Raw genomic sequence first — 25,522 nt, forward strand, 5'->3', positions numbered from 1 at the left:
TTTATATTGGAGCATAGCCGATTAACAGTGTTGTGACAACAGCCAAGAGACTCAGCCATATATATACCTGTATCCATTCTCCCCCAGACTCCCCTCCCATCCAGGCTGCCACATAGTATTGAGTAGAGTTCCCAGTGCACTGTACTGTAGGTCCTTGTTGGTTATCCGTTTTAAATGTAGCAGTGTGCACATCAGTCTCCATGTTTTTTTTTTAAATTCTTATAGCTCACATACCATCTTTATAGTCTTGTTTTATGTGTTTTTAAAGTTAATGAGATCATACTACTTGTATCCTTTGACAGCATTTTAAAAAGCTTAAGCATCAGGTTTATACTAATAGATCCATATGAGGAATTTTTTCAATTTAAGTCACTGTATAGTATTTAATTGTGTGATGATACACAGTTTGTTCAGCTGTCCCTCTATTTGTGGACATTTAAGGCATTTCTCGGAGAAGGCGATGGCACCCCACTCCAGTACTCTTGCCTGGGAAATCCCATGGATGGAGGAGCCTGGAAGGCTGCAGTCCATGGGGTCGCGAAGAGTCAGACATGACTGAGCGACTTCACTTTCATGGAAATGGCAACCCACTCCAGTGTTCTTGCCTGGAGAATCCTAGGAACAGGGGAGCCTGATGGGCTGCCGTCTGTGGGGTCGCACAGAGTCGGACACGACTGAAGCGACTTAGCAGCAGCAGCCTTACTATTAATAGACACTATGAATTACTGTTCTAAGCCTTATGTCAGTGAACTCCTGCCACCAGTGTGCAAGAAGTCACATTTGGTTTTAATCTGCATTCCCTGGTCACTTAGTGAGGCTGGACATCTTTTGACGTTTATGAGGTGTGTGGGTTTAAGCTGTGAATTGCCTTTTCCTGTCCTTTGCTTTATTCTCTTTGGTTTCTTGGTCTTTTCCTGTTTGATTGGAAGGATTACTGCTATATCCAGGTATTTGTTGATGATGTGCCGTCTCTGACTTGTCCAAGGCCAAAACTCTTTACCAATGCACCACCGCCTCTGCCTGTGGCTGGGCAGTTTTGTGAGGATATGTTCTGCAAATGGGGTACTGCTTAGGAGAGGGGTCTGATCTGGGGTCCGGGCATTTTCTCTAGGAGGTGATATACCCAAAAAGGGAGAGTGGCTTCTCCAGTGAAGCCTCATCCCTCTTCTCCATCCCATGTTCTCCCCATCCCAGCAGCGCACCCTGGGCCTGGCTAGGACATGGGGTCCACATTTAGTTCATGCAGAGTCTGGGTGGCAGTACCCTTTCCCTGGGCAGCTGTGTGTCCCAAGCGGTGTGTGCAGTGGCCCCAGCAGCTGGGAGGAGAGGTGAGTGCAGTTATGGTTGTGGTTGCAGATGGTGCTGTGGTCTCTTCTCTGTGCTGGGCTGGGGCAGACCTTGAACAGAGAGGGACTGCCACATGCTGGGGGACAGGGGAGCGCCCCAGACCAGGAGTCACCTTCAGCTTCCAGGGCCCAAGTGCTTTCTCTGGACCTGGCCGGTATGGAGGCTGCGAGCTGTCAATCCTGGGCTGTGTTTTGAGTCTCCCACGCCTCTGAGAGCATATTCTTGCTGCTCTCATTTCACAGATGGGAAGTGAGGCCCAGGACATGTTGAACTTTGTTGAGGGACACCCGGCCCCATGACCACCTGGGTTGAACCCCAAGTCTGTGTCCAGACCCCTTTCCTCCACTTCCAGGAGGCCAAGGGTACTTGGAGGTCTGGGGCTTGCCGGCTGGGGTGTTAGCCCAGGCTGGCTCTCTTGAGCAAGTAAGATGAAGGGAGGTTTCCTGGTCATAGGGTGTCTCCAGGCTTGGAGCCCTCCTGGCACCCCACAGGGTGTGCTGGCATCAGCTCACAGTGTGGTCCAGGCACCTTGGAGCTGGTAGTGATTGAAGTGAGTCAAAGGTAACAATAGCCAGTTCTGCAGAAACAACACCTTCTTGGTATAAAGGAGTGTTTGTAAGCATAGCATCATCTACTTGGCAAAAAAGCATGGCCCTGGCTGGCTCTGCAAGGTCCGGAACTGAGCCTCTAACAAGCCCCCGGCGCCTTGTTTGCCCAGGTCATTGCAAAGGAAGGGTCTGGAATGTTTTAACTTGACAAAGCTTTCCGTTCATACTTGTTCTGCTAATTTGCTCATTCATTTAGACATCTGTTCATTTAAATATTCGTTACTTACCCACCACACATCAGGTGTTACATTTGGTGCTGGAGATACTGTGGGCCCTAAGAAGTCGCTGCTTTCCTGGGCCGCCAGATCTCCTGAGTACAGGAGACGGTGTGGTGTACCTGCTGCAAGAGGAGATAAAACAGGGCAGCGGCGCGGAACAGACTGCAGGGGTGATGGGGGAGCCTGGGACCCTGTGCCAGGAGGAAGCTTGAGTACCAGGACCCTCGAGGCGTGGCTGGGAGAGCAGCCTGGACTCTGGTCCCACCAGTGATACCAGGTCCCTCACCATTTATGTTGTAATCAACCCTGACAAGGACCCAGATGTGAAACTGTTGACTCTGACCTCGCCTCCACCTCCATCCTCAGATGGGATTGGGGTGCAGATGGGGGCTTGTGAGCTAAGATTTTTATCTTTGGGGAGGGGAGGGTGTGTTTAGGAGGAGGGTATGTTTAGGAATCCCCAAGAGTGAAGCCTTGGGGATTCACCCGGGACTTCCTCAGTTCAGTTGGCATCCAGTTCTGCACCATATAAGGTTCAGCCCTTAATGCTGTGCTTTTGGTCAGAAAACAGACTGAAAAACAGTGTTTTTTTCAGTGATGTTCTGATCTACCCACAGGCCACAGCGTTGTGGCCTTTGGATTCCACTTAGCACACGAAGCAGGAGTACTGTCTCTCTTTCTGGGTGTTTCCTATGTCCCTGGAGGATCAAATAGTAAAGAATCTGCCTGCAAAGCCAGAGACCCAAGTTTGGTTCCTGGGTTGAGAAGATCCCCCGGAGAAGGGAATGGCAACCCTCTCGAGTATTCTTGCCTGGGAAATCCCATGGACAGAGGAGCCTGGTGGGCTATAGCTCATGGGGTCACAAAGAGTCGGACACGACTGAGCGACTAACACTTTTTTCTGTGTGTTTTACCTACCTTCTCTTGTTCACCACCACAACCAAACTGGGAGGGACTCTCTACCTCCATTTTGCAGATTGGGAGACTGAGGCTTAGGGATTCTTAGTGGTTTCCCCAAAGTCATAGTCTGGTAAGTGAACAAGGTAGGGTTCAGTCCTGGAGGCCAGTCCCCGGTCACAGCTTTTGGCCAGAGCAGGCGACAAGGTCCTGGGGAAGCAGTTCTGCCTGACCCGCTTGCCAGCCATCATGGCGGTCCTCTGGGCACCTGGGAAGAGCCAGCCAAGGCCATGCTTTTTTGCCAAGTGGATGATGCTATGCTTACAAACACTCCTTTATACCAAGAAGGTGTTGTTTCTGCAGAACTGGCTATTGTTACCTTTGACTCACTTCAATCACTACCAGCTCCAAGGTGCCTGGACCACACTGTGAGCTGATGCCAGCATACCCTGTGGGGTGCCAGGAGGGCTCCAAGCCTGGAGACACCCTATGACCAGGAAACCTCCCTTCATCTTACTTGCTCAAGAGGGCCATGCAGGGAGGGGCTGAGAGCCAGTCCCGGATGGGATGCCAGGGTCAGGAGGAGGTTAGGTGCGGGCAGAGTGGAGGCTGGGCTGGTGGGCCAGGTGGTACTTGAACTGTGCCTCCGCAGAGGGGACGTAGACAGAGGAGAGGAGGGTCTTTGTGACTCTGATGCACTTGAAACCTGAGAACCTGAGGACGGTGGTCTTTACACTGACCAAGAATCAGTGTAAAGGAGCCCTTGGCCTCCCAGCCACAGTGTAGCCCTCCAGAAGCGGATTCACCTTCATCCACGCTTCTGGTGCTTCTAGGGGGCCTGGGAGACTGGTCCAGTGCCGTCCAATAGAAATGCAATGGGAACCACTAAAGCAAGTCACATAGGTAATTTTAAATTTAAAAAAAAAAGTTAATTTAGCCACATGTTCAAAAAGTAAAAATAAGGTGAAGTTAATTTTACTATTTTAACCCAGTATAGACAAAAGACTCTTTCAGTGTGAGATCAATGTAAACAATTAAAAAAAAAAAATGATTGCTTTCTAAAATGACGGCTCTCAGAAGGTCAGGCTGAGGCTTTTGCCCCTGGACCACCCACGAGGGGAAGTGTGGGCTGCTGGTTGGCCACCTCAGTGTAAATGAAGCTTCCCTGGTGGCTCAGCAGGTAAAGAATCTGCCTACAATGAAGGAGACCCAGGGACCATCCCTGGGTTGGGAAGATCTCTTCGAGGAGGAAACGGCAACCCACTACAGTATTCTTGTCTGGGAAATTCCATGAACAGCAGAACCTGGTGGGCTTTAGTCCATGGGGGCCTTGAAGAGTTGGACACAACCGAGCAACTAACACTTTCATACTTTCACACACTTTCAATGTGAGTAATTTTTAAGGTGATTGTTTACTGTGTTTGGTAGTGAGTCTTTGAAATCCAGTGTATGTTTCCTGGCCGACAGCGCTTCTCGGCCTGGTCTGGCCACTTGAGGCTGCAGTCACCTCTCCCCGGATGGGATGCCACGGGGCTGGTGCCATCCACCGTCTTCAGAAGGGGCATCTGGAAGCCAGAGGGAGGGAGGGGACTGGCCACACTGGTGGCTTCAAGCCCCAATCCTGTAGGGCCTTTAGCTTAGACTCCTGGGAGCTGGATTCATCGACTCCTGGGTGGGAGGCATGAGAGAGGAACGGTGCAGATCCCTGGCCACACCGGAGTTTCACTTTGTTTATTCTCATGAACCTGTATTATTGATTCTCCACCCCATCATAACACTGCAGCTTTTTTACTGAGCGAATGGAATTCAGAGCTCCTGCCTCACCCGAGCTGACTCCAGAAACATGATTTTCATGTGGCGTCTTGTGATGTCTGTGGTGTCTTGTGACTGGCAGCTGATAAAGTGGACAATATCAGTGTTTCTTTACAGAAGGTTGCAGGCCGGGTCTGTTTGAGATGCTGGTTGTAGAGGCTGGGGTACCCTGTGGACCCCACGGGTGGGGAACAGAGAGGCTTCCTGCCCTGCATGGGGAATCTTCTCCTTTCCTCCAAGCTTGGATGTCTGGAGAGGTGCCACGTCTGACCACTGGTGGGCCTTGAGGCAGTTGGTCAATTACTCTGCCCTTTGCTGCCTCACAAGAGCCCGGAGCCAAGACCAGCTCACTCCCCACTGGTCCTGTGAGATCATGCTGTGCTGTTCAGGATGGGTAGAAGGCACAGTGCAGCCTGTGTCTAGCTAGCAGTCAGGCCAGAGGGGCTGGAGTGGGTATTTGATCTATTACCACTGCCTCTTCCCCTCTCACTTGGCCTGCTCTGTGACAGTGAAGTTCCTGACGATTAGATCCATTGATAAATTCAACCAATTTGTATCTAGAGCCTGCTGAGTGCCAGTCACTGTTACAGACATGGTTGATCCAGCCTCAAACAAAACAACAGAAGTTCTTTGCAGGTGGGGAGTACAGGTGCACAAAGTCACTTCCATCGTGTCTGACTCTATGCAACCCAGTGGGCAGTAGCCCACCAGGCTCCTGTCCATGGGATTCTCTAGGCAAGAATATTGGAGTGGGTTGCCATTTCCTCCTCCAGGGGATCTTCCTGACCCAGGGATCAAACCCATGCCTCTTATGTCTCCTGCATTGGCAGGCGGGTTCTTTACCACTGGTGCCACCCAGGCTAGGCAGTCGAGGAGAGGAATCTAAAATGTCAGGTGTTGGGGGTATTTTTTACGGGAGGTGGAGAAGATGAGTGAAAGCTGAATGGGGAGGTATCAAGCCTATGTCTGGGGGAAAACATTCCAGGCTGAAGGAACAGCCGGCGCAAAGGTCGAGAGGAGGGGGTAGGCCCAGCCCAATCAAGAACAGTGAATCCTGTGTGAATGAAGCAGAGTAAATGAGGAAAACAGGGAAGGAGGGCAGAGAGGTGCTGGCCAGGAGATCGCGTGCATCCTTACAGATCAGAGCAAGGGCTTGGCCTATCTCGCTGGGTAGACGGGAGCCATAGAGGTGATTTTGAGCTGAGTGGTGATTCAGATGACTGGTCATTCTAGAGAATTGCAGTTAGTGGACCACACCCAGGAGTGGCTGAAGAGAACAGAGCAAGACTCAATGACTTGTGTCCTCGCCTTGCCTTGCCTCCCAGTTGTATTAGTTACATTCAAGTCATCGTCCACACTAGGCCCTTGTTAAGAAATAAAATACGCCTTGCAATTTTGCGTCTGTTGGAAAATATGCGATTTGACATTCTTTATCTTTAATCACAATCTGTCCCAGATAAATAATAATTTGGGGAATATCTGTAACTTAAATACTCATTGGGCCACCGTTGGGAAAGAAATGCAAAGAAATAGCTGTACCTGGAAGCTAGACGCAAATTTCTGGCATAATAGAAAATATTATTATAACACGGGCATAATAAAATTAGGAAATTAAAAACGTCACCATCCAGCTCACACCACCCCCTGGAATCACAGCAGGGGACTCTGAAGCTGAGGAACTGCTGTGGGTTTAGGTGGCACCTTCGAGATTCACACACCTCAGGGGGCTGGAGATGTGACCAGAGATTCCCGAGGTGAGGTGTTTCAAGTAGATGTAGTACAGACCTGCTCTAAGGTTCCACAGAGTAGCCACACCAGTTCACGGTCCAGGAGACCTGGCTTACCAGCCAAGAGCTGTTGATTCCCTGCCAGTGAAGTGGCCCGACCATGAGAAACTGAACACAGGCCTTGCCAGCGTTTGTGGAAGTCTGGTGTCCAGATGTGGGGTGATGGTAATCCCATGAACACAGCTGTGGGCATTGAGGACAAGCTGGAGGGCTTCCAGGGGAGCTGGGGGGGTGGGTGGGAGATGCGCTGGAGACTGTCTCGCTAGGAAGCCTGCCTGAGAAGGCACGAGGGAGGCTCCTCCGAGCTCTCATAAGCCTTGGAAGTACTTTGATGTAATGGAGGGCAACTTTCTCCAGTTGCTCCAAAGGGCTGCAGGTGGGCTTTCCAAGGATCTTGGCATCTTCACCAGCTGGTTTAGGGGTGGTAGAGGGCAGGGGTTAGGAGCGTGGCCTCTGGAGCTCAGCTTCTCACTAGCTCAGCGACCCTGAGCAAGTTGCTGACCCTTTCTGCACCTCATTTCCCTATCCCCACGGTGGAGATAACAATAGTGTCTGACTCACAGGGTTGAGATAACGCTTTAAAGAGTCTTGCAGTGTAGCTTTCATATGCAGTAATGTCTGGAGACATTGTGGGTATTGGAACTGGAGAGCGGGAGTCTTACTGGCACCTAGTGGGTAGAGGTCACAGGTGCTGGTAACCAGCCTGTAGTGCCCAGGACAGTCCCCACGGCGACGACTCACTTGGTCCCTAAAGCGATGGCAGTGAGGTTGGGACCTGCCCCCTGGTGTTGTACACAGTGAGTGCAGAATACGTTTCAGGATCAGTAAGAGATGTCAGGGGTTTCCCAGGTGGCTTAGTGGTAAAGAATCCGCCTGCCAATGCAGGAGACATAAGAGATGCAGGTTCCAACCCTGGGTTGGGAAGATCCTCTGGATGAGGAAATGGCAATCCACTCCAGTATTCTTGCCTGGGAAATCCCATGGACAGAGAATCCTGGTGGGTTACAGCCCATGGGGTAGCCAAAGGATTGGAAACTACTTAGTGACTAAACAACAGCAAAAACAAGGGATGTAATACCTTTTAAAATCTCATCTTATCACTTGTGTGTCAGATGTTTATATTGGACTGGCTAAAAAGTTCGTTTGGGTTTTTCTGGAAGATGTTCTGAAAAACCCAAACAAACTTTTTGGCCATCCCGATAAAATATCTGCTAGGTTCTAGGCACTATAATAGAGACTGAAGATATAAAGCTGGCCTGGACCTCAGAGGTCATAGTCTCATGGGCAAAATACGAAAACACTTAACAGTGTAATATAAAATTATATTATGTGATAAAGCATCTTCTTTAGGCTACGTGCTGTCATAGACTGTTGGTATAAACAAGCTTATAATTGGAGAGGTCAGAGGATAGTGGGCAAGCCATGAAAATAGTAATTATATAATACAAAATTTTACTACCTGATAGGTGCTAAAATCAAGACATAAACAATATTGTGTGGAAAGAAAAACATTGCCGAGAATTGTCAGAAAACATTTCATAGAGGAGGGGCTGTTTGAGCCGATGGTGCAGGAGCGAGATTGTTGAGGCTAACAGTGGGGGCCTGGGGTCTTCGTATAGGAGGGAAGCCTGTGCAGAGGGGTGGGGATTCTGCAAGAAGAAGATGCTCCTGCAGGTACTAGGAGGAACTAGGAGATGGACGTACATGGCTTGTGGCCTGGGACCGAAGCACCCTTGTTGTTGTTTAGTCGCTGTGTCTGACTCTTTTTGACCCCATGGACTATATATAGCCTGACAAGCTCCTTAGTCCATGGGATTTCCCAGGCAAGAATACTGGAGTGGGCTGCCATTTCCTTCTCCAGGGGATCTTCCTAACCCAGAGATCAAACCCTCATCTCCTACACTGGCAGGCGGATTCTTTACCGCTGAGCCACCAGGGAAGCCCAGTGAAGCACCCTGGTTGCCTCTACAAAGAGCTTTGGTTTTTCACTGAAGGAATGGGGAACAATGAAAGCAGGAGGATGGTTTGTCCACTTTGTTTCTTAGAAAGATACTGTGTAGGTAGTTCTGAAGAAGTGGCTCGAGTGAAGAAAGACTTGTGCTGAAGGGACCAGTTAGGAAGTGGAGAAATTGAAGTGAGATCTAGAATCAGTCTGTGGTTCAGGAAAAGTCTATGGTTCAGGAAAGCTGCTTTCAGAAGAATTGGGTTGGCCAAAAATTCCTTCGGGTTCTTTGGTACCAGCTTATGTGAAAACCTGAAGCACCTTTTTGGCCAACTCAGTACTTCCCGAAACTCTAGACTACGTGACCTTTATGCTGCAATGAGCTGTATCAGGCTTTGCACCCCAGTGCCTCCACAATATTTAGTGGGAGTTCAGCAAGCATTGCTGGAATGAGGAACCAAGGGTAGAATTGATGGCATTTAGCAGGGATGGTCGGAGAAGGCAATGGAACTCCACTCCAGCACTCTTGCCTGGAAAATCCCATGGACTGAGGAGCCTGGTGGGCTGCAGTCCATGGGGTCGCTAAGAGTTGGACACAACTGAGCGACTTCACTTTCACTTTTATGCATTGGAGAAGGAAATGGCAACCCACTCCAGTGTTCTTGCCTGGAGAATCCCAGGGATGGGGGAGCCTGGTGGGCTGCCGTCTATGGGATCGCACAGAGTCGGACACGACTGAAGTGACTTAGCAACAGCAGCAGCAGCAGCAGCAGGGATGGTGTGAAGGGAAGGGGGACATTGGATGGATGAGCTGATGAGAATGGGGGGTTGGGAGGGTACAGACAGACGGGGGTCCAGTTTTGGACATGTTAAGTGTGAAAACTTTAAGATCGTTAAGGGAGGATGAGCTGGAGAAGGAAATGGCAACCCACTCCAGTATTCTTGCCTGGAAAATCCCATGGACAGAGGAGCCTGGACGGCTACAGTCCAAGGGGTCACAAAGAGTTAGACACGACTGAAGCGACTCAGCATACACACAGGGAGGAGGTACAGTAGAAAACTGGAAATATTAGGGTGGGTTCCAGGAGATAAATTACAGAGCTGAAAAAGGAGCTTGAATCATCAGGGTTTGAGTAGCAGTTAAGCCTCTGAAGATGAATGAACCTGGCCTGGGAAAACAAACAGAGAAAGAGCAGGGATTCAAGGGCAGCTCCCTGGAGAATGCCAGCGCTTAAAGAAAGTGCAGCCAGCGTGGTGGAAACCTAGAGAGTCTTGAGCAAAGCCAGGGAGGCCTCGGCTGATAGTAGCAGGGGCCTCGGGATGGGAGATGAGTGAAAATAGACCTTTCTCAGGCTGACAGTTAGGAGGCCATGGAGGGCTGCGGCAGGAGTGAACTCAGCGTAAAAGCAAGGTAGGGAATGGGGTGCCGGACCGGTAGCGGACCGAGGGGCATGTGAGCGTGTGGCACAGGTGACGGAGTTTGACAATTGGAGCTCGAGATGGAGATGCAGGGGGAACGGGAGGAGGAGACAGAGGCAGAGGGTTTTTTAAAAATAAATTTTATTTTATTTTGCTGTGATGGGGAGGTTTTCGTTGCTGCAAGGGCTCTCTCTGGTTGCGGAGAGCCGGGGCTACCTTCGAGGTGTGCTGTGTGGGCCTCTCACTACAGGGGTTTCTCTTGCTGTGGAGCACGGGCTTTGGGACATACAGCCTTCAGTAGCTGCGGCACGTGGGCTCAGTATTTGCGGCTCTTGGGCCCTAGGTCACAGGCTCCGTAGTTGTGGCCCACGGGCTTAGTGGCTCCGTGGTATATGGGATCTTCCCAGATCAGGGATCCAACCCGCGTCTCCTGCATTGGCAGGTGGATTCTTTACCACTGAGGCACCACGGAAGCCCAAAGAGGGTTTTGCTTTTGTTTTAGGTACAGGGAGAGTTGAGTCTAAGTCGAAGGGAGTGGAGGAGGGGGAGAGGTGGAAGCAGCAAGGTAAGAGGATCAGTCACTGGTTGGGAACGACGCTGGAAGGGTGGGTGGGGACCGGTGTCCTCGTGGTGGAGGGGGCCGGAGGGAGCAGGACCAGCAGGCGAGTGAGGAGGTGGAAGGTGGGCAGCCTCGGGTTTCCGTCCAGAACTAAGGAACACCGGTGTACATCGTGTGACTTGCTCAGGGTTCCTGAACCAGTAAGATCGCAGCCTGTGCTTCTGCCCCACTGGTTTCCCCATCCCCCTTCTCAGGAACATTAAGCCCCAGCCCTCTGACGGGCCCAGGGGCTTGGAGGGACCTGGCATCAGGCCGTGTCCGCGGGCGATGCCCAGTCCTGTTCCTCTTGGTATAGCAGGTGCCTGCTGAGTGCTTGCAGAGCATGTGAGGCTGCCAGGCTCCCAGGGCTGCGGGATGCCCTCAGTCCTTCCCCCTCTTCCCCCAAGTCTGCCCTTCAACGAGTCCAAGGCGGGGCCCAGCATGTCTGCAGGCAGGGACACCATGGTTCTCAGCAGAACACGGGGAGGGCACACGGTGTTCTGCCTTGGAGTCGGCTTTACCTGACTGAGCTGGATCTCCCGGGCAGCTGGTGGCAGGCAGATGTTGCCGCGCCTTGGACATGAATGGATCAGATTCCTGTTCCCCTGCTCAGGTACCCTTCTGTGACTTTCCTCATGGCCTTTTGTCCCCAGGAGCTGTCAGGGATGGGGGACAGCTGTTGGGAGAAGGCTCCGAGTGGTCTTGAGGCAGCAGCCAGCCCAAGAAGCCTGTCTTCCTAGAATCCTAGAGGGGCTGAGCCTTCTCATGGCTTGGCCAGCCAGGGGAAGGCATGGGCAGATGGCATCCCTGGTTGGTTTCTTGGAGCAAACCGCAGAACTAGCCAGTCTACGTAGCATAAATTTAGGAAGAAAGTGTAGACCTGTACTAGGCAGGAGGTTCAGAAAAGAGTAATCGTCTTGTTCCCGACCAGCAAAGGTCTGCTCCATCGAGGATGGTTGAGACCTTTGACTTTCGGTGACTGCGGAACACACTCTCTATAGTGTTCTCCATCTTGGCTGAATGTTCAAATCACAAGAAAGGCAAGGTTTTTTGTTTGTTTGGTTTTTTTGCTGGCCAGTGCCTGGGCCCCATCCCTCAACCAATTAAATAAGACTCTTGGAAAGCGGGGCCCAGATATCAGTAAATGCTTTAGCTTCTCAGGTAACTGCCCTGTGTATCCAGTGCTGTGACCTCCTGATAAAGGGAGTCGGAGTGCGATGTGCTGATTCGTGATCCGAAAGGAAGAGTGAGGGCTCAGAGGGTGGGAGAAGGTGCGGTTCACAGTGTCAAGAAATGGGCGAGCCTGAAGGATCTGGTTTCGAGCTTTGCAGCTCAAAGTGTGGTCCCAGTCTAGCAACAAGCACCACTTGGGACCTGGTTAGAATGCAGACTCACAAGACCCACTGAGTCAGAATGCATGTGTTGAAGATTGAGAAGCTTGCTTCCGCCATTATCTGGACCAGTGGTTCTCAACCGTTGACTGGGTTAGAATCACCCTGGGTGCTTGAACAAATTCCAGTGCTGGGCCAGATCAGTTCTGTCAGAATTCCCAGGTAGGGAGCCCCGATACTGCAGTTCTCCTGTTCAACCAAGTTCAAGGACATCGATCTTGACAAGTGCTTTTCAAACTTGACTGTGCGTGTGAGTCATCAGGAAATCTTTTGCAAATGCAGGCTCTGATTTGCGCATCTGGGTGGGATCTGAGACTGTGTGTGTTAGTCACCTAGTCGTGTACGACTCTTTGTGACCCCATGGACTGTAGCCCACCAGGCTCCTCTGTCCATAGGATTCTCCAGGCAAGAATACTGGAGTGAGTTGCCATTTCCTTCTCCAAGGAATCTTCCTGACCTAGGGATGGAACCTGGGTCTCCTGCATTACAGGCAGATTCTTTACCATCTGAGCTATAGGGAAGTCCGACCTGAGATTATACATTTCTAATAAGGTCCCTGGTGAGGCTCAGGTTGTGGATCCGATAAATATTGATATAGTGGAATCACAAGCATTTGTTAGACCAACCTCCCAGTTTTAAAGCTGAAGAAACCAAGGGTCAGAAAGGGGCCAGTGACTCCCCCAAGATAAACCAACATGTTATTCATTCAGTACTTGCTGAGCGCTGGCTGTGCTGGATGCTGAGGCTTGACCTGGGGATAAGACAGACCCGATTCTTCCCCTCCCAGGGCTTATTTGCAGTGGGGAAGACAGACAGAGAGCAAGTAATTAAACAAATTTCTGATCAGGAGAAGCGTGTGAAAGGGATGATGTGGTCGGGGATGACTTGGCAGTTGCTTTGGGTGGATCGGAAGGCGGGCCACCCTTGCAATAGCCGTAGGTCTTGACTTCCACTGGGGTCTGCTGATTACAACTCTAAAGCTTTTCCTTCCTGGACAGAGCCATCCTCCAACTGCCCTGGGACTCAGAGATAGGCCCGCCTAACCCTACTGAGAACATCTGACTCTGGTCCACACCCCTCTCCTCTTCTCCCATCCGCTTTCCCTTCCCCTTGACATTCTCATTGCGTGTTTGTGGGCTCAGGGTGGAGCCTGGGGAGTGTCCCCCTCCCCTGCCCAGAGCAGAGCATCGACTCCTTAATAGAACAGCATTCAGGATAATCGATTTATGGTTTCTAACAAGAACCAGATCTCGTCCCGATGCAGGCCCCCACCACTGAGAAATCATCTGAGATTTTTCATTTATCTCCAAGAGAGCACAATCACGAGGGCTTCTCTTCCTTTCCTGCTCTGTCAGAAGAATCAGTTGGGCTGCTTGTGGAAATGCCCGTCCCAGGTCCCACCCCAGCTGGCTGAAGCAGTCTCAGAAAAAGGCCCTGGAATCTGTGTTTTTCATACGTGGCTCTCGTGATTCTTATGAACCGGATCACTGGGGGAAGTGAAAGTGGCATGGAGAGAAGAAGCTGGCACCCTGTGTCCCGTATTTCTTTTGTGTGGCTCTTTGAGCTGCAGAAATGAATTCCCGGTGACTCAGAAGCGTGGCCCTTGGCTGGATGTGTGATCAGAAGGACGTCTTTGTGTGCGTGTAGCAATGCACCCCGCGCCGTCCTCACCTTGCCGGCCTCTGCCCTCCTGAAAGGGTCTCCTGTCTCCTCTGTGACCTACCAGACCCTTCCCACTGCCCGTGTGTGTGTGTGTGCGCAGTCACTTCAGTCGTGTCCAACTCTTTGCGACCCCATGGACTGTAGCCCTCCAGGCTCCTCTGTCCGTGGGGATTCTGCAGGCAAGAATTCTGCAGTGGGTTGCCATGCCCTCCTCCAGGGGATCTTCCTGACCCAAGGATCGAACCTGCGTCTTCTATGTCTCCTGCATTGCAGGCAGATTTTTTTTTTACCACTGAGCTACAAAGGAAGCCCCTCCTGCTCTCTGTGCTCCCATTAAAACAGTCACCTCCACTGCCTTCCCCGGTGCACCTGGGCAGTGAAGGCTTGGATGCCGTGTGCACTCAGCCAGAGTCTAGAAGGGCTGCAGGAGGCCTCCTGGACCATCTGGTGGCCCCCACGCTCACCAGGGTGTGGTCCCAGTGGACCTATTCGGGTGGAGTAGCGGGAGCTTGGTGATGGAGGGGTGGGTGGTGGCCAGCACCAAGGGAATGCCTTGAATGTGCAGAAGAGATAAACTTCACTTCATTTGTGCAAATGTGAATCACACCCTTGTACCTTTGAGCTTAACTTTCATGTAGAAAATGGGTGGATGTACATCTGTTTCCTGGAGCTGACCCTTCTGAGGTCAAACCAAGGGAGAGGACAGTGAGGGGAGCCGCGCCTGGGCCGGTCTGGCCTGGGATGGAATCTGAGCGGTGGGATGTGGTTTCCCTTTCTGGGGCATAAGATCCCTCTGGATCCCTGCAGTCGCCTTCGAGGGGTTAGGGGGACATCCAGAGTGAGGAGGGCTGCTCCCTGGATGGCTTGCAGTTGTGTGCTTCCTGGAGGTGGGAAGAGGCAGGCTGTGGGTGTGCCCTGGTCCAGTGCCGAGGCCAGAATGTTCACGACACTGAAAAAACACACCTGTGACTCCTGCCTCCTAGGTGGCCCGAGGCAGCCGGGATGACAACTCTCCCCAGGAACCCTGGCAGCTGAGAAACATGATCAGCAAGTCCCGTGAGTGTTCACCAAGAACTCCCCTGCCCTCGGGGGTGGGCTCCCCGGACTCAGTCTTCAGCATCTTCCCTCGACCCTCCCGGGGGCTGTGGAAGGACAGATACGGAGCTGGGGGCACCTCTCTTGCTCTTGAAGGATGGCAGATATGCTCAGGTCCAAGCCCCAACCCAGAGAACTATGGCCTAGCAGGGGCCTGCTCTGAGCTGGGGTTGCGGGAGCCCCAGGTGGGGCAGGTAGGTCAGGTGGCCTGGGGCCATGCCTGCCTTTTCCTGCCTCCAGCTCTTGTGTGCATTCGCCCGCAGGCTGGAAGCTCCTGGCCATGCTGGCTCTGTTCCTGGCTGTCATGGTGTGGTACTCAATCTCTCGAGAGGACAGGTACATTGAGCTGTGAGTCCGTCTTTATGTTCTTCTGTGGGTTTTTTTTTTTTTTTTTTTTTTTTTTTTTTTTAGGAAGGGGGCTCAGGGATGGAGTGTCATGGAGTGGGGACCTAGTGGTAGGGAGGAGGGTTCAGAGAGCCAGGGGGTGGCCTCTCTGTTACACTGTTAGCTCAGAATCTTTCTGTGAGCGTGGTTGGGAGGGTTTGGGGAAGTAAGGTCTGGGATGGGTCCCCAGGTCTCTCACCCAAGGGGTTTTAGAAGAAGGAAGAGCTGGGTTTGCAGTGATTTGGTTTCAAGGTGGGACTTGGGCTGAGATGATTCCAGCCTGTGAGTCACTCTCCAGGGTCTTGGAGCCTTCTTGCCCTGGGAGGAGGTGGGGGCTGCCTGGAACACTGGCCCCTGGGCTTGGGAGGTCTGATTGGAGCTCCTATCTCCTCTTCTTTTCTGTCTCCAGCTTTTATTTTCCCGTCCCAGGGAAGAGGGAGCCATGCCTCCAGGGTGAGGCGGAGAAGATGGTCTCCAAGCTCTTTGGCAAGTAAGTGTGTGAAGTAGGGGGTGGGCTGAGTACAGCCAGGAGGAGGAAACCATGCTGGAGATCACGGGTCAGGTGAAGCCAGTGAGGGCGGGGGAGGCCTTGGACATGTATACATGATATTAGTCTGTGGTCTGACCCTGTTTCTGGCATCAGGATTAATCACTTTCTCATCCCCACCCTGCCTTCACCTCTGCGCAGTTACTCCCGAGAACAGCCTTTCTTCCTGCAGCTTAAAGATTATTTCTGGGTCAAGACCCCATCTCTCTATGAGCTGCCCTACGGGACCAAGGGGAGTGGTAAGAACTTGCCTTGGGGAGCGGGGTGGCTGGGGATGGTGGCCTCACCTTGGCCACACTACTTCTCGTTCTTTGCCATCCACAGTCCCAGCACCCAGGTTCTCAGCCAGGCTCAGACACTGGGGTTAGGGGAGGGAGGGCTGGCAGCCTTTGGAGAGGTTGCTGTTGTCATCAGCCCCGTCCAATCTGGTCCTTTTGCAGAAGATCTGCTCCTCCGGGTGCTAGCCATCACCAGCTACTCCATCCCAGAGAGCATCCAGAGGTAAGGAGACACGCCTTCCTGCCTCAGGGAGAAACAGTCATGGTCCAGCACCTCCCAGAGAGCCTGTCTGTCTCCAGGGAGGTGGGGAGGCCGGTCCCTATGGCAACCGAGCCTGGGTATCGGGTTGCTAGAGTGGGCAGAGGTTGCTGAGGGTATTGCCGTGAGAACAGGCTGGCCTGGGGGGCAGTCGGGGACTCTGAAATGGGATTGCTTCGCAGTCCTTCCCAGGCATCTTCCCTCCTCTCCTTCTCCTCTCTCTCCTGTGCTCTGTTCAGCTTCCTCTCCCTTGAAAGCCCAGGGCTGCAGAGTCAGCATGACCAGGAGCAGAACTCTTTGGAGATGCCTGGTCCATGTAGGGGGCTTCCCAAGTGGTGCTAGTGGTAAAGAACCTGCCTGCCGATACAGGAGACTTAAGAGACACAGATTCCATCCCTGGGTCAGGAAGATCCCCTGGAGGAGGGCATGGCCAGCCACTCCAGTGTTCTTGCCTGGAGAATCCCATGGACAGAGGAGCCTGGCGGCTACAGTCCATGGGGTTGCAAAGAGTCGGGCACAACTGAAGCGACTTGGCGTTTGCACGGTCCATGGGAAGCAGGGGCTGAGGGGGCCTGGGGCAGACGGGGGCAGGAGAGCGAGGTGAAGCTGGAGCAGGGGCTCCTTCTGGGTCTCATCACCCTGTTCCCATGGCAGCCTGAAGTGCCGCCGCTGCGTGGTGGTGGGGAACGGGCATCGGCTGCGCAACAGCTCGCTGGGAGAGGCCATCAACAAATACGACGTGGTCATCAGGTCCGTATGGCCGTCCTTCCCTCTTCTGTCTGGGAACGGACCAGTGGAGCTCAGGGTGACAGGCATCCTCCTCCCCGCCTCCCAGGTTAAATAGCGCCCCGGTGGCTGGCTACGAGCAGGATGTGGGCTCCAAGACCACCATGCGTCTCTTCTACCCTGAATCCGCCCACTTCAACCCCAAAGTGGAGGACAACCCCGACACACTCCTCGTCCTGGTAGCTTTCAAGGCCATGGACTTCCACTGGATCGAGAGCATCCTGAGTGATAAGAAGCGGGTACGTGGGGAGACTGGGAGGGGAGCAGTCTCGGCCTGTGGTGGGGGAACGCTGCCCGGGTCAGGCCCTCCTGCTCCATCACGTGTGCCCCAAGATCCCCAGGAGCCAATGAGGGTGAGGCGTGAGCTCAGTGTTCTGCCACCACAGCGGTCAGGCAACAGCAGTCCAGGGCGGCGCAGTGAGAAGCCTGGGAGCAGAGGGACCAGTCTGTAGTCATCTCCAGGTGGGGGCAGGTTAGAAAAGTCGAGATCTCTGTCCTTCTAGGCGGACACACCCCAGAAAGTCCACTCTCTCTCTTTGCTATCGGTTGAATGTTGAACTGTCCACCTGACCATTTTCTGCCAAAGGTTGACCTAGCCCCTTCTACCTGTGTGGATGTCATTGGGAGTGAGCAAGGTTTAGCCCCCATACTCTCCACACCATGCCACCTGGCCTCCCACAGGGACTGCCCCACTCCCCTCTCTCCCTGCTCCTCCCCTCTGGTCCCCACTCCCACCCCTATGGACCCCTTTCCCTGGAGGAGCCCAGCAGCTGGACTTGAGAAGAAGGTTTCAACCCACTCCCCTCTTGCCTTCCGTCCCCACCCGCCTAGGTGCGAAAGGGCTTCTGGAAACAGCCTCCCCTCATCTGGGACGTCAACCCCAAACAGATTCGGATTCTCAACCCCTTCTACATGGAGATCGCAGCTGACAAACTGTTGAGCCTGCCGATACAGCAGCCACACAAGATTAAGCAGGTGGTGAGGGGTTTCGGATGGATGGGGAAGCCAGAGGGCTGGGTGGGTCCTGGGTGGGAAGTAGGTGGGACTTCCAGAGGCTTGGGGAGGTCCGGAGGACCCCAGACAAAGGGAGAATACCAGTGGAGAGGCGGCATGCATCTGAATAACACAGGCCCCAGGCATACACCTGTCTATAATGAGAGACTGGTACACTGATGTTTACAGCCAGGCAGAGTTCATACTCTTTTTTTTTTTTTTTCTTTAAAAGAACAAATGGCAAGTTTTGTCTTTTCTTAAATGTATACTTTTATTTGTTTTTGGCTGTGCCTGGGCCTTTGTTGCTGCCTGGGCTTTGCTCTCATTGTGGTGAGCCGGGGGCTACTGTCTAGATGCGGGACACAGGCTTCTCATTCAGCGGCTTCTCTTGTTGCAGAGCACAGGCTCTGGGGCGTTTGGGCTTCAGTAGCTGAGGCATGTGGGCTCAGTAGTTGCAGTTCCCAGGCTCTAGAGGACAGGCTTGGGGATTGTGGCACACAGGCTTAGTTGTGGCGAGGCATGTGGGATCTTCCCGTACCGGGAATTAAACTTGTGTCTCCTGCATTGGCAGGCGGATTCTTCATCACTGAGCCACCAGGGAAGCCCAAGAGTGCAGATTCTTGAGATGCCCAGAGGCATCGCCAAAGTGGGGCGTCAGGGGAGGGTGTTTTTACGGCTTGGGAGCTAGAGTTAAGAGGATGGTTTTGGCAGGCAGTGATCAGAATCTGTACACTGGGGATTTACTGGGACAGGCAGTAGTCCAGTAGTCTTTTTTTTTTTTTTTTGACTATGTGGCTTGTGGGATTTTAATTCCCAACCAAGCATGAACCTATGCCCCCAGCAGTGAAATTGTAGAGTCCTAACCACTGGTCAGCCAGGGAATTCTGGACAGTCAGGAGTCTTATTTTTGGAAAGTGAAAAAGTGAAGTCACTCAGTTGTGTCCGACTCTCTGTGACCCCATGGACTATAACCTACCAGGCTCCTCTGTCCATGGGATTTTCCAGGCAATAGTACTGGAGTGGATTGCCATTCCCTTCCCCAGGGGATCTTCCTGACCCAGGGATCGAACCCGGGTCTCCCACATTGTAGACAGACGCTTTACCGTCTGAGCCACCAGGGAAGTCCTATGAAGCCTGGCCCAAATCCTTCAGTTACTATTTGATCACTTTATCTGTGATCTGATCTTGGAACATATTGGTCTAAGGGAGGTAAAAGAATTGCAGTTGGTCCTGTATACCGTGGCTTGCTAGGTGTGGCAGTTTGGGGAGGCAGGGTGCATCGGCAAGTTATGGTTTTGGTTTTGGCTCTCTAGTGGTCTCTGGCTGACCACTAGAGACCACTAGAGTCATACTGGGTAGCATCTCAAGCAGGTACTTCCTCGTGTCGTTGAGCCTTTGGGTTGTGTGGGGTAGGAGACAGAGGTAACTGTCAGACAGAGAAAGGACTCAAGGTGCTGCCTGCTGTATGGCCTTGGGCCAGTCAACCACTTAGAGGCTTTTTCTTATCTGAGTGGTGGGGAAATTATCAGTACTGACCTTTCCAATAGCCATTCTGGGATTTAAAAAAATAATTATGTAACGTGCTTATCATCAAGATTGGAATACTGTGAATGCTCAATAAATATTAGCCAAAGTTTGAATAAATGATTTTATTATTTTTTTTTTTGGCTGTGCCACATGGCTTGCGAGATCTGTTTCCTGAGCTGGGATTGAATCCATGGCATGAGTGGTAAAGAACCCATCTGCCATTGTAGGAGATATAAGAGATGTGGGTTTGATCCCTGGGTTGGGAAGATCCCCTGGAGGAGGAAAAGCCAACTCATTCGGGTTATTCTTGCCTGGAGAATCCTGTTGACAGAGGAACCTTGTGGGCTACAGTCCATGGGGTCACGAAGAATTGGATACAACTGAATCAACTTAGCATGCATGCATGGCAGTGAGAGCTGGACTCCTAACCACTAGGCCATCGGCCACCAGAGAACTCCCTATGATTTTATTTTTTTTACTGAATATCTATTATGATTCAACTTCCTGTGTTGAATGCCTGCTTTCGTGACGGGTTAGCACCAGGCCCCAATTTTGAATACACGGGGAGTAAGACATGATCTTTGCACTAAGGAAACTCAGCCTAGCAGAATAAACACACAGGTGGCAACCTGGAATGGTAAGATGCTCTAGCAGGTTGTTCCAAGTGCTGTGGGGTCTTGGAGGAGGGGTAGACCTCTGTTTGGGGCTGTCTGGAGAGGTACCATCAGAAGAGGTGAGACCAGAGTTGGGCCTTAAGGGGTCATGGGGCCCAGGGAACAGACACTTGGGGAAAGGTATTTCATTTGCCAAGACCAAGCAGTGCCCCTGGCACTGAGCTCTAGGGCACGTGGAGGTGGATGGGGGACAGCAAGGAGGAATTTTATGCCTTGATGGCAGAGGATGAAGGCTAGAGGGAGAAGCCAGAGCTGAGGACCAGAACCTGGCTTCTAGCAGAAGGAAGAAGAAATGGATGGTCCCGACATCCGTGTTGGTTTCCTGTCACTGCCTAACAGATGACCACAGTTTAACAGCTTAAAACAACAGCCATGCATTGACTCATAGTTCTGGAGGTCAGACGTCCAATACAGCATGGCTGGGTTCTCTGGTTAGAATATACAAGGCTGAAAGAAAGTTGGCAGTCTGACTGCATTCTTGTCTGGAGGCTCAGAGGAGAAATCTGCTTCCAAGTTCATTCTTGTTGTGGGAAGAATTTGGTTCCTTGTGGTTGCAGGACCGAAGTCCCCATTTCCTGGCTGGCTTTCAGCCTGAGGTGGCACCCTCAGCCTGTTAAGAGCGGCCCACATACCTTGCTCTCCAGCCCCCTCTATCTTTAGGCCAGAAATGCATAGTAAATCCTTCTTGGGTTTCACATGTCCGACTTCCTCCACTGCTGACCTCTAGACCAGGATGTAAAAGCTCATGAGAGGAGGTCAAGCCCACCAGGATTGTCTATCTTCCGGTCCTCTGTGCCATATGAGGCAATCTAACACAGCGTAATATATCTCATCATTTTCATAGGTTACACACACTCTCAAGAGCGAGTCATTGGTGGTCATCTTAGAATTCTCCTGCTATAGCATTGATTTTCGGAGAAGGCAGTGGCAACCCACTCCAGTGTTCTTGCCTGGAGAATCCCAGGGACAGGGGAGCCTGGTGGGCTGCCGTCTATGGGGTCGCACAGAGTCGGCCACGACTGAAGCGACTTGGCAGCAGCAGCATTGATTTTAAGGTGAAATTGAAGGCTGTACGATAGTTCCAGGTTTCCAGCACAACTGGGTGGATGGTAATATGTTTAACAACGACAGGAATACAGGGGGAGAGGAGAGTTTGACTAGTTTAAAAAGTCCATGTCCAGGCAGAGCTGCTAGAAGGTGATGAATGTGTGGTTTGGCAGAGGTCTGAACTGGTTGAGATAACACAATGGAGGTAAAAGCAACAGGGTTGAAGGCTGGGGTAGGAAGCGACAGATAGGAGAGCTCAGAAAGGGGCCCTGGGGAACACCCGGCCTTGGGGGGTCTGACAAGATCCGGGGAGTGGCTTGTCAATGGGAGTGGGCACTGAAGTGCTCTGGAAGGTAGGTCGTCCCAGCCAAGAAAGAGGATGTGTAAGGTTAGGCTATCGGGTGGCACATCCCCATGGATGAGTTAGAGGTGGAGAAACAGATTTTCATAGCAGCCCCTACGGTGGGGGCCGAGGGAGGTACTGCTGACCCCACTTTACGGAAGGCAGAGCCCACCCTCGTGAAGGACACACAGCCCCGGAGTGTGAGTGCCCTGGGGCTTCCGGGAGAGGTAAGCTTCTCCAGGATGGAGAGCAGAACCTCTCTACTCCCAGAGGGACTTGTTTAATAGTTCTAAGCCTCAGTTCCCCAGCTGTATACAATGGGGCTAATAAAAGTATCGATCTCAAAGTGTTTTTGTGAGGACTGGATAAGAGGTGGTGCAGTGGTCAAGAATCCCTCTGCCAAGGCAGGAAATGCGGGTTTGATCCCTGGGTTGGGAAGATCTGCTGGAGGAGGAAATGGCAACCCACTCCAGTCTTCTTGCCTGGAGAATCCCATGAACAGAGGAGCCTGGTGGGCTGCAGCCCGTGAGGTCACAAAGAGTCGGACGCAACTGAGCGAGCACACACAGATGAGATGACGTAAGGGGTAAGATAACAGTGTCTGGCACGTAGCAAGTGCTCTGAAAGTCATAGATATTATTATTGCCATCATTATCGTCATTCTGTAATCATCCCCAAAGGGCTGAGCCCTCCCCAGATGTATTAAGCTGTATTATGCCATATGGTAGGGCTGCCCTGGTAGCTCAGCTGGTAAAGAATCCACCTGCAATGCAGGAGACCCTGGTTCGATTCCTGGGTCGGGAAGATCTCCTGGAGAAGGGATAGGCTACCCACTCCAGTGTTCTTGGACTTCCCCAGTGGCTTAGATGGTAAAGAATCTGCCTGTAATGTGGGATACCTGGGTTTGATCCCTAGGTTGAGAAGATCCCCTAGGGGAGGGCATGGCAACCCACTCCAGTATTCTTGCCTGGAGAATCCCTGTGGACAGAGGAGCCTAGAGGACTACAGTCTTCAAGGTTGCAAAGAGTTGGACACAACTGAGTGACTAAGCACAGCTTCAGCATGCCATATGGTAGCCATGAGCCACATGTGGCTATTTTTTGTTTTTTTCGGCTGTGTCCCATGGCCTGTGGGATCTTAGTTCCTCGACCAGGAATCAAACCCAAGCTCTTGGCAGTGAGAGCTCAGTTGGAGTCCTAACCACTGGACCACCAGGGAATTCCCCACAGGAGGCTATTTAAAATTTAATTAGAATTGAATAAAATAAAAAGTTCAGTTCCTTAGCTGCATGAACCCCACGTGGCTTGTTGCCGCCATATAGGACAGCACAGATGAAGAACATTTCCGTGATACTGGAAGATTCTGTTGCAGAGCGCTGGCCTAGAGGTGCTGAAAGAGTCTGGCTGCCTCTAATACCTTGCCCACCCCTTGTCCCTCAGAAGCCCACCACAGGGCTGCTGGCCATCACCCTGGCCCTCCACCTCTGCGACCTGGTGCACATCGCTGGCTTTGGCTACCCGGACGCCCACCAGAAGAAGCAGTCAATTCACTACTATGAGTATATCACGCTCAAGTCCATGATGGTGAGTGGTCCCTGCTGGTGGACGGGGTGGGGCCAGCTGGCCTGGGGACACTGGGTGAGTGGGGGTGGTGCTGGCAGCCCAGAGATGGCTCACCTGTGAGGTCACACAGAGAGCGGCATCTGGACTCCCAGGCCGGCCTCCTCCACATTCTGTCTTCCTCGTGAGAGCCGGCCTGGGGAACAGAGCGCCCGGGCGTGGGGTCACGGGAGGCCCAGAGAGCTGCCTAGAAGTTCCTCAGTGTGCTTTCTTGGCTGTCTCCACAGTGGTCAGGCCACAATGTGTCCCAGGAGGCCCTGGCCATCAAGCGGATGCTGGAGATCGGAGCGGTCAAGAACCTCACTTACTTCTGACTCGGGCAGGGGCTGTTCCCGTCGGCTCACCCTGCTGAGTGGCCCCGGTCCATGCCTCTGGGGGTGCCAGGTGCCAGCCTGGCCGGCTTGGACTCACCTTCTCCTGTGTGGGGAGGGGGCCAGGTCTGAGACGAGGCCGTGCCCCTGATTGCTCTGGTGGAGGCCAGATGGAGTCAGGGTGGAGGCCCTGGGGCAGGAGGGGCTGCGCCTAGGCACGGAGTCTTGCTTCTGTGGCATCCCCTCTCTGCCAGTGCCGGGAGATTATTTAAGGGGCTATTTAATTAAAGAGTAGGAATGTGCTGTGGGCTGGCCCCATGGCATCCAGAAGAGGGGGCATATGACAGTGTTCTGCTCACTTCTGACACAGAAGTGATGTACCCACTACAGCCTAGGCCCAGAGCGGGCCTCCCAGGAGGGTGGTGCCCCACCCCCCCCAGAGGGGCTGCTCCCTCCCAGCAGGCATGGGAAGAGCACTGGCGCAGGGGCTCCATGGTGGAAGTGACCTAAAGTAGGTTACAAATTATTAAACTATTTTTCCTAAAACAGAAGCAGCCGTGATACTCTTTGTCCTTTCGGATTGAAGAAGACTCGGATGGGGAGTGGGCCACAGCGGTGGGCCCCCTCACCCGGTAGTGGGCAGGTGGGCCAGGGTTATTTGGAAAGTCATTGTTTACTGAATACGATGCTTGGGTGGTGCCAAGTCATGCATTGTCATCCTGGCATAGCAGGCAAGTGACTGGTGCCCACACGGACCTGTCTGCTGGACACGTAGCCTGGCTCTGCATCCTGGTTTACTCTCCAGAGGCAGGAGGGGCAGCACGCTCATTCCCCTCCCTCCCTCTCCCTCACCAGCCTTGTTTCCAGAATCACATGTTGGAAGGTGTGTGTTTGAGGACAAGGGTGGAGACAGACAAAGAAAGCCAAGTTTCCTTCTCAGATTAAGTGGGAATCATAAAATAGAGTTTATAGAAAGTCCTGCCAGGGGCCCAGGCAGCCAGAATTGGGATGGGCAGGGCACGGGTGGTGTCTGAGGGCTTGGCAAGGCCTGTGAGCAGTCAATGGGCCAGGCGATGGAATGATGGAATGCTTTTGCCCTCCACCCCCTCTACCCCTGGCCCAGGTTTTTATAATCGTGATAGCCTTGCTGTCTGCCGGTCTCTGCCCGGCTTTCTTTCCCATCTTCCCAGACCCTGCTAAGCTGCCAAGTGGGCTTCCTGCCACTCTCCCAGCTGTGCCTTTACATCTGGAGCCAGGAGGGAGAGCCGGACCTCCCCCAGAAGGAAGGGACTCACAGCTGTGTTCCTGACTTTCTCGGAAAGAGTTGCAGCCTTGAGGTTTTGAGATGGCAAGGCTGGGACAGGACAGATAAGGAGGGGCAGAGATTTCAGAGGAGCAGAGGACCACGGCAGGGGATGGACTTGCTCTCTCAGAAACCTGGCAGAATCCTTCTGCTAGCTGCTGTCCCCCCAGGGGTGAGAGCAAATAGGGCTACAGCCCCAGGCCCCCTCCTTTCTCCTCCACATGGGCCAGCTTCGTCTCCAGGCTTTGTCCTGGGGAGCCTTGCTGACCCTACCGGGCTTGAGTGTGTGCAGGAACCTCAGCTCTGCTTATTCCTGGTGCCTCTCCAGCTGTTGCTTGTGAGGGTTTGCATGGGAGTGTCCAGTTCCCTGTGCAGGCCATTGAAAGTGGCTGTCAGCACGTATGATCCAGCTGTCCTGGATTGGGGCCACTGCCTGTTACTGGATGTGCCTGAACTTGAGCCAGAAACCAAACTCATACCCACCCCCCCAAACTCCACACACACACACACACACACACACACACACGCATGCATGTAGACACAGGAGTGATTTACATTTTTGCATAAAGTGTGTGATGCCTACACAGACAGTCCTCCATGATTACATCCACACAGGAGTGTGTATGGGAAGGGGGTGTGTATACCCCCCAAACTGGCCATTGCTCCCTGGGTGGG

The 25,522-nt window shown here is 52.6% G+C and overlaps 1 protein-coding gene across 4 annotated transcripts in view; it reads left to right on the forward strand.

The window, feature by feature from the left end:
- Positions 1–24,095, forward strand: part of ST3GAL4 (ST3 beta-galactoside alpha-2,3-sialyltransferase 4) — a 38,626-nt gene extending 14,531 nt beyond the window's left edge. For 2 of the 4 annotated variants that reach the window (XM_040255844.1, XM_040255842.1), the window contains exons 2-11: positions 14,665–14,737; positions 15,040–15,124; positions 15,570–15,650; positions 15,849–15,946; positions 16,148–16,208; positions 16,899–16,994; positions 17,080–17,269; positions 17,862–18,005; positions 23,054–23,197; positions 23,461–24,095. In XM_040255844.1, coding sequence (XP_040111778.1) covers positions 14,722–14,737; positions 15,040–15,124; positions 15,570–15,650; positions 15,849–15,946; positions 16,148–16,208; positions 16,899–16,994; positions 17,080–17,269; positions 17,862–18,005; positions 23,054–23,197; positions 23,461–23,547 — 1,002 coding nt within the window. In that variant the 5' untranslated portion in view covers positions 14,665–14,721 and the 3' untranslated portion in view covers positions 23,548–24,095. The remainder of the gene's footprint in view (positions 1–14,664; positions 14,738–15,039; positions 15,125–15,569; positions 15,651–15,848; positions 15,947–16,147; positions 16,209–16,898; positions 16,995–17,079; positions 17,270–17,861; positions 18,006–23,053; positions 23,198–23,460) is intronic. The other 2 variants (XM_040255845.1, XM_040255843.1) reach the window with 1 other exon arrangement.
- Positions 24,096–25,522: the final 1,427 nt, after the last annotated feature.

The sequence above is a fragment of the Oryx dammah genome, unplaced genomic scaffold (assembly GCF_014754425.2).
Source record: "Oryx dammah isolate SB20612 unplaced genomic scaffold, SCBI_Odam_1.1 HiC_scaffold_15, whole genome shotgun sequence".
NCBI lineage: Eukaryota > Metazoa > Chordata > Mammalia > Artiodactyla > Bovidae > Oryx > Oryx dammah.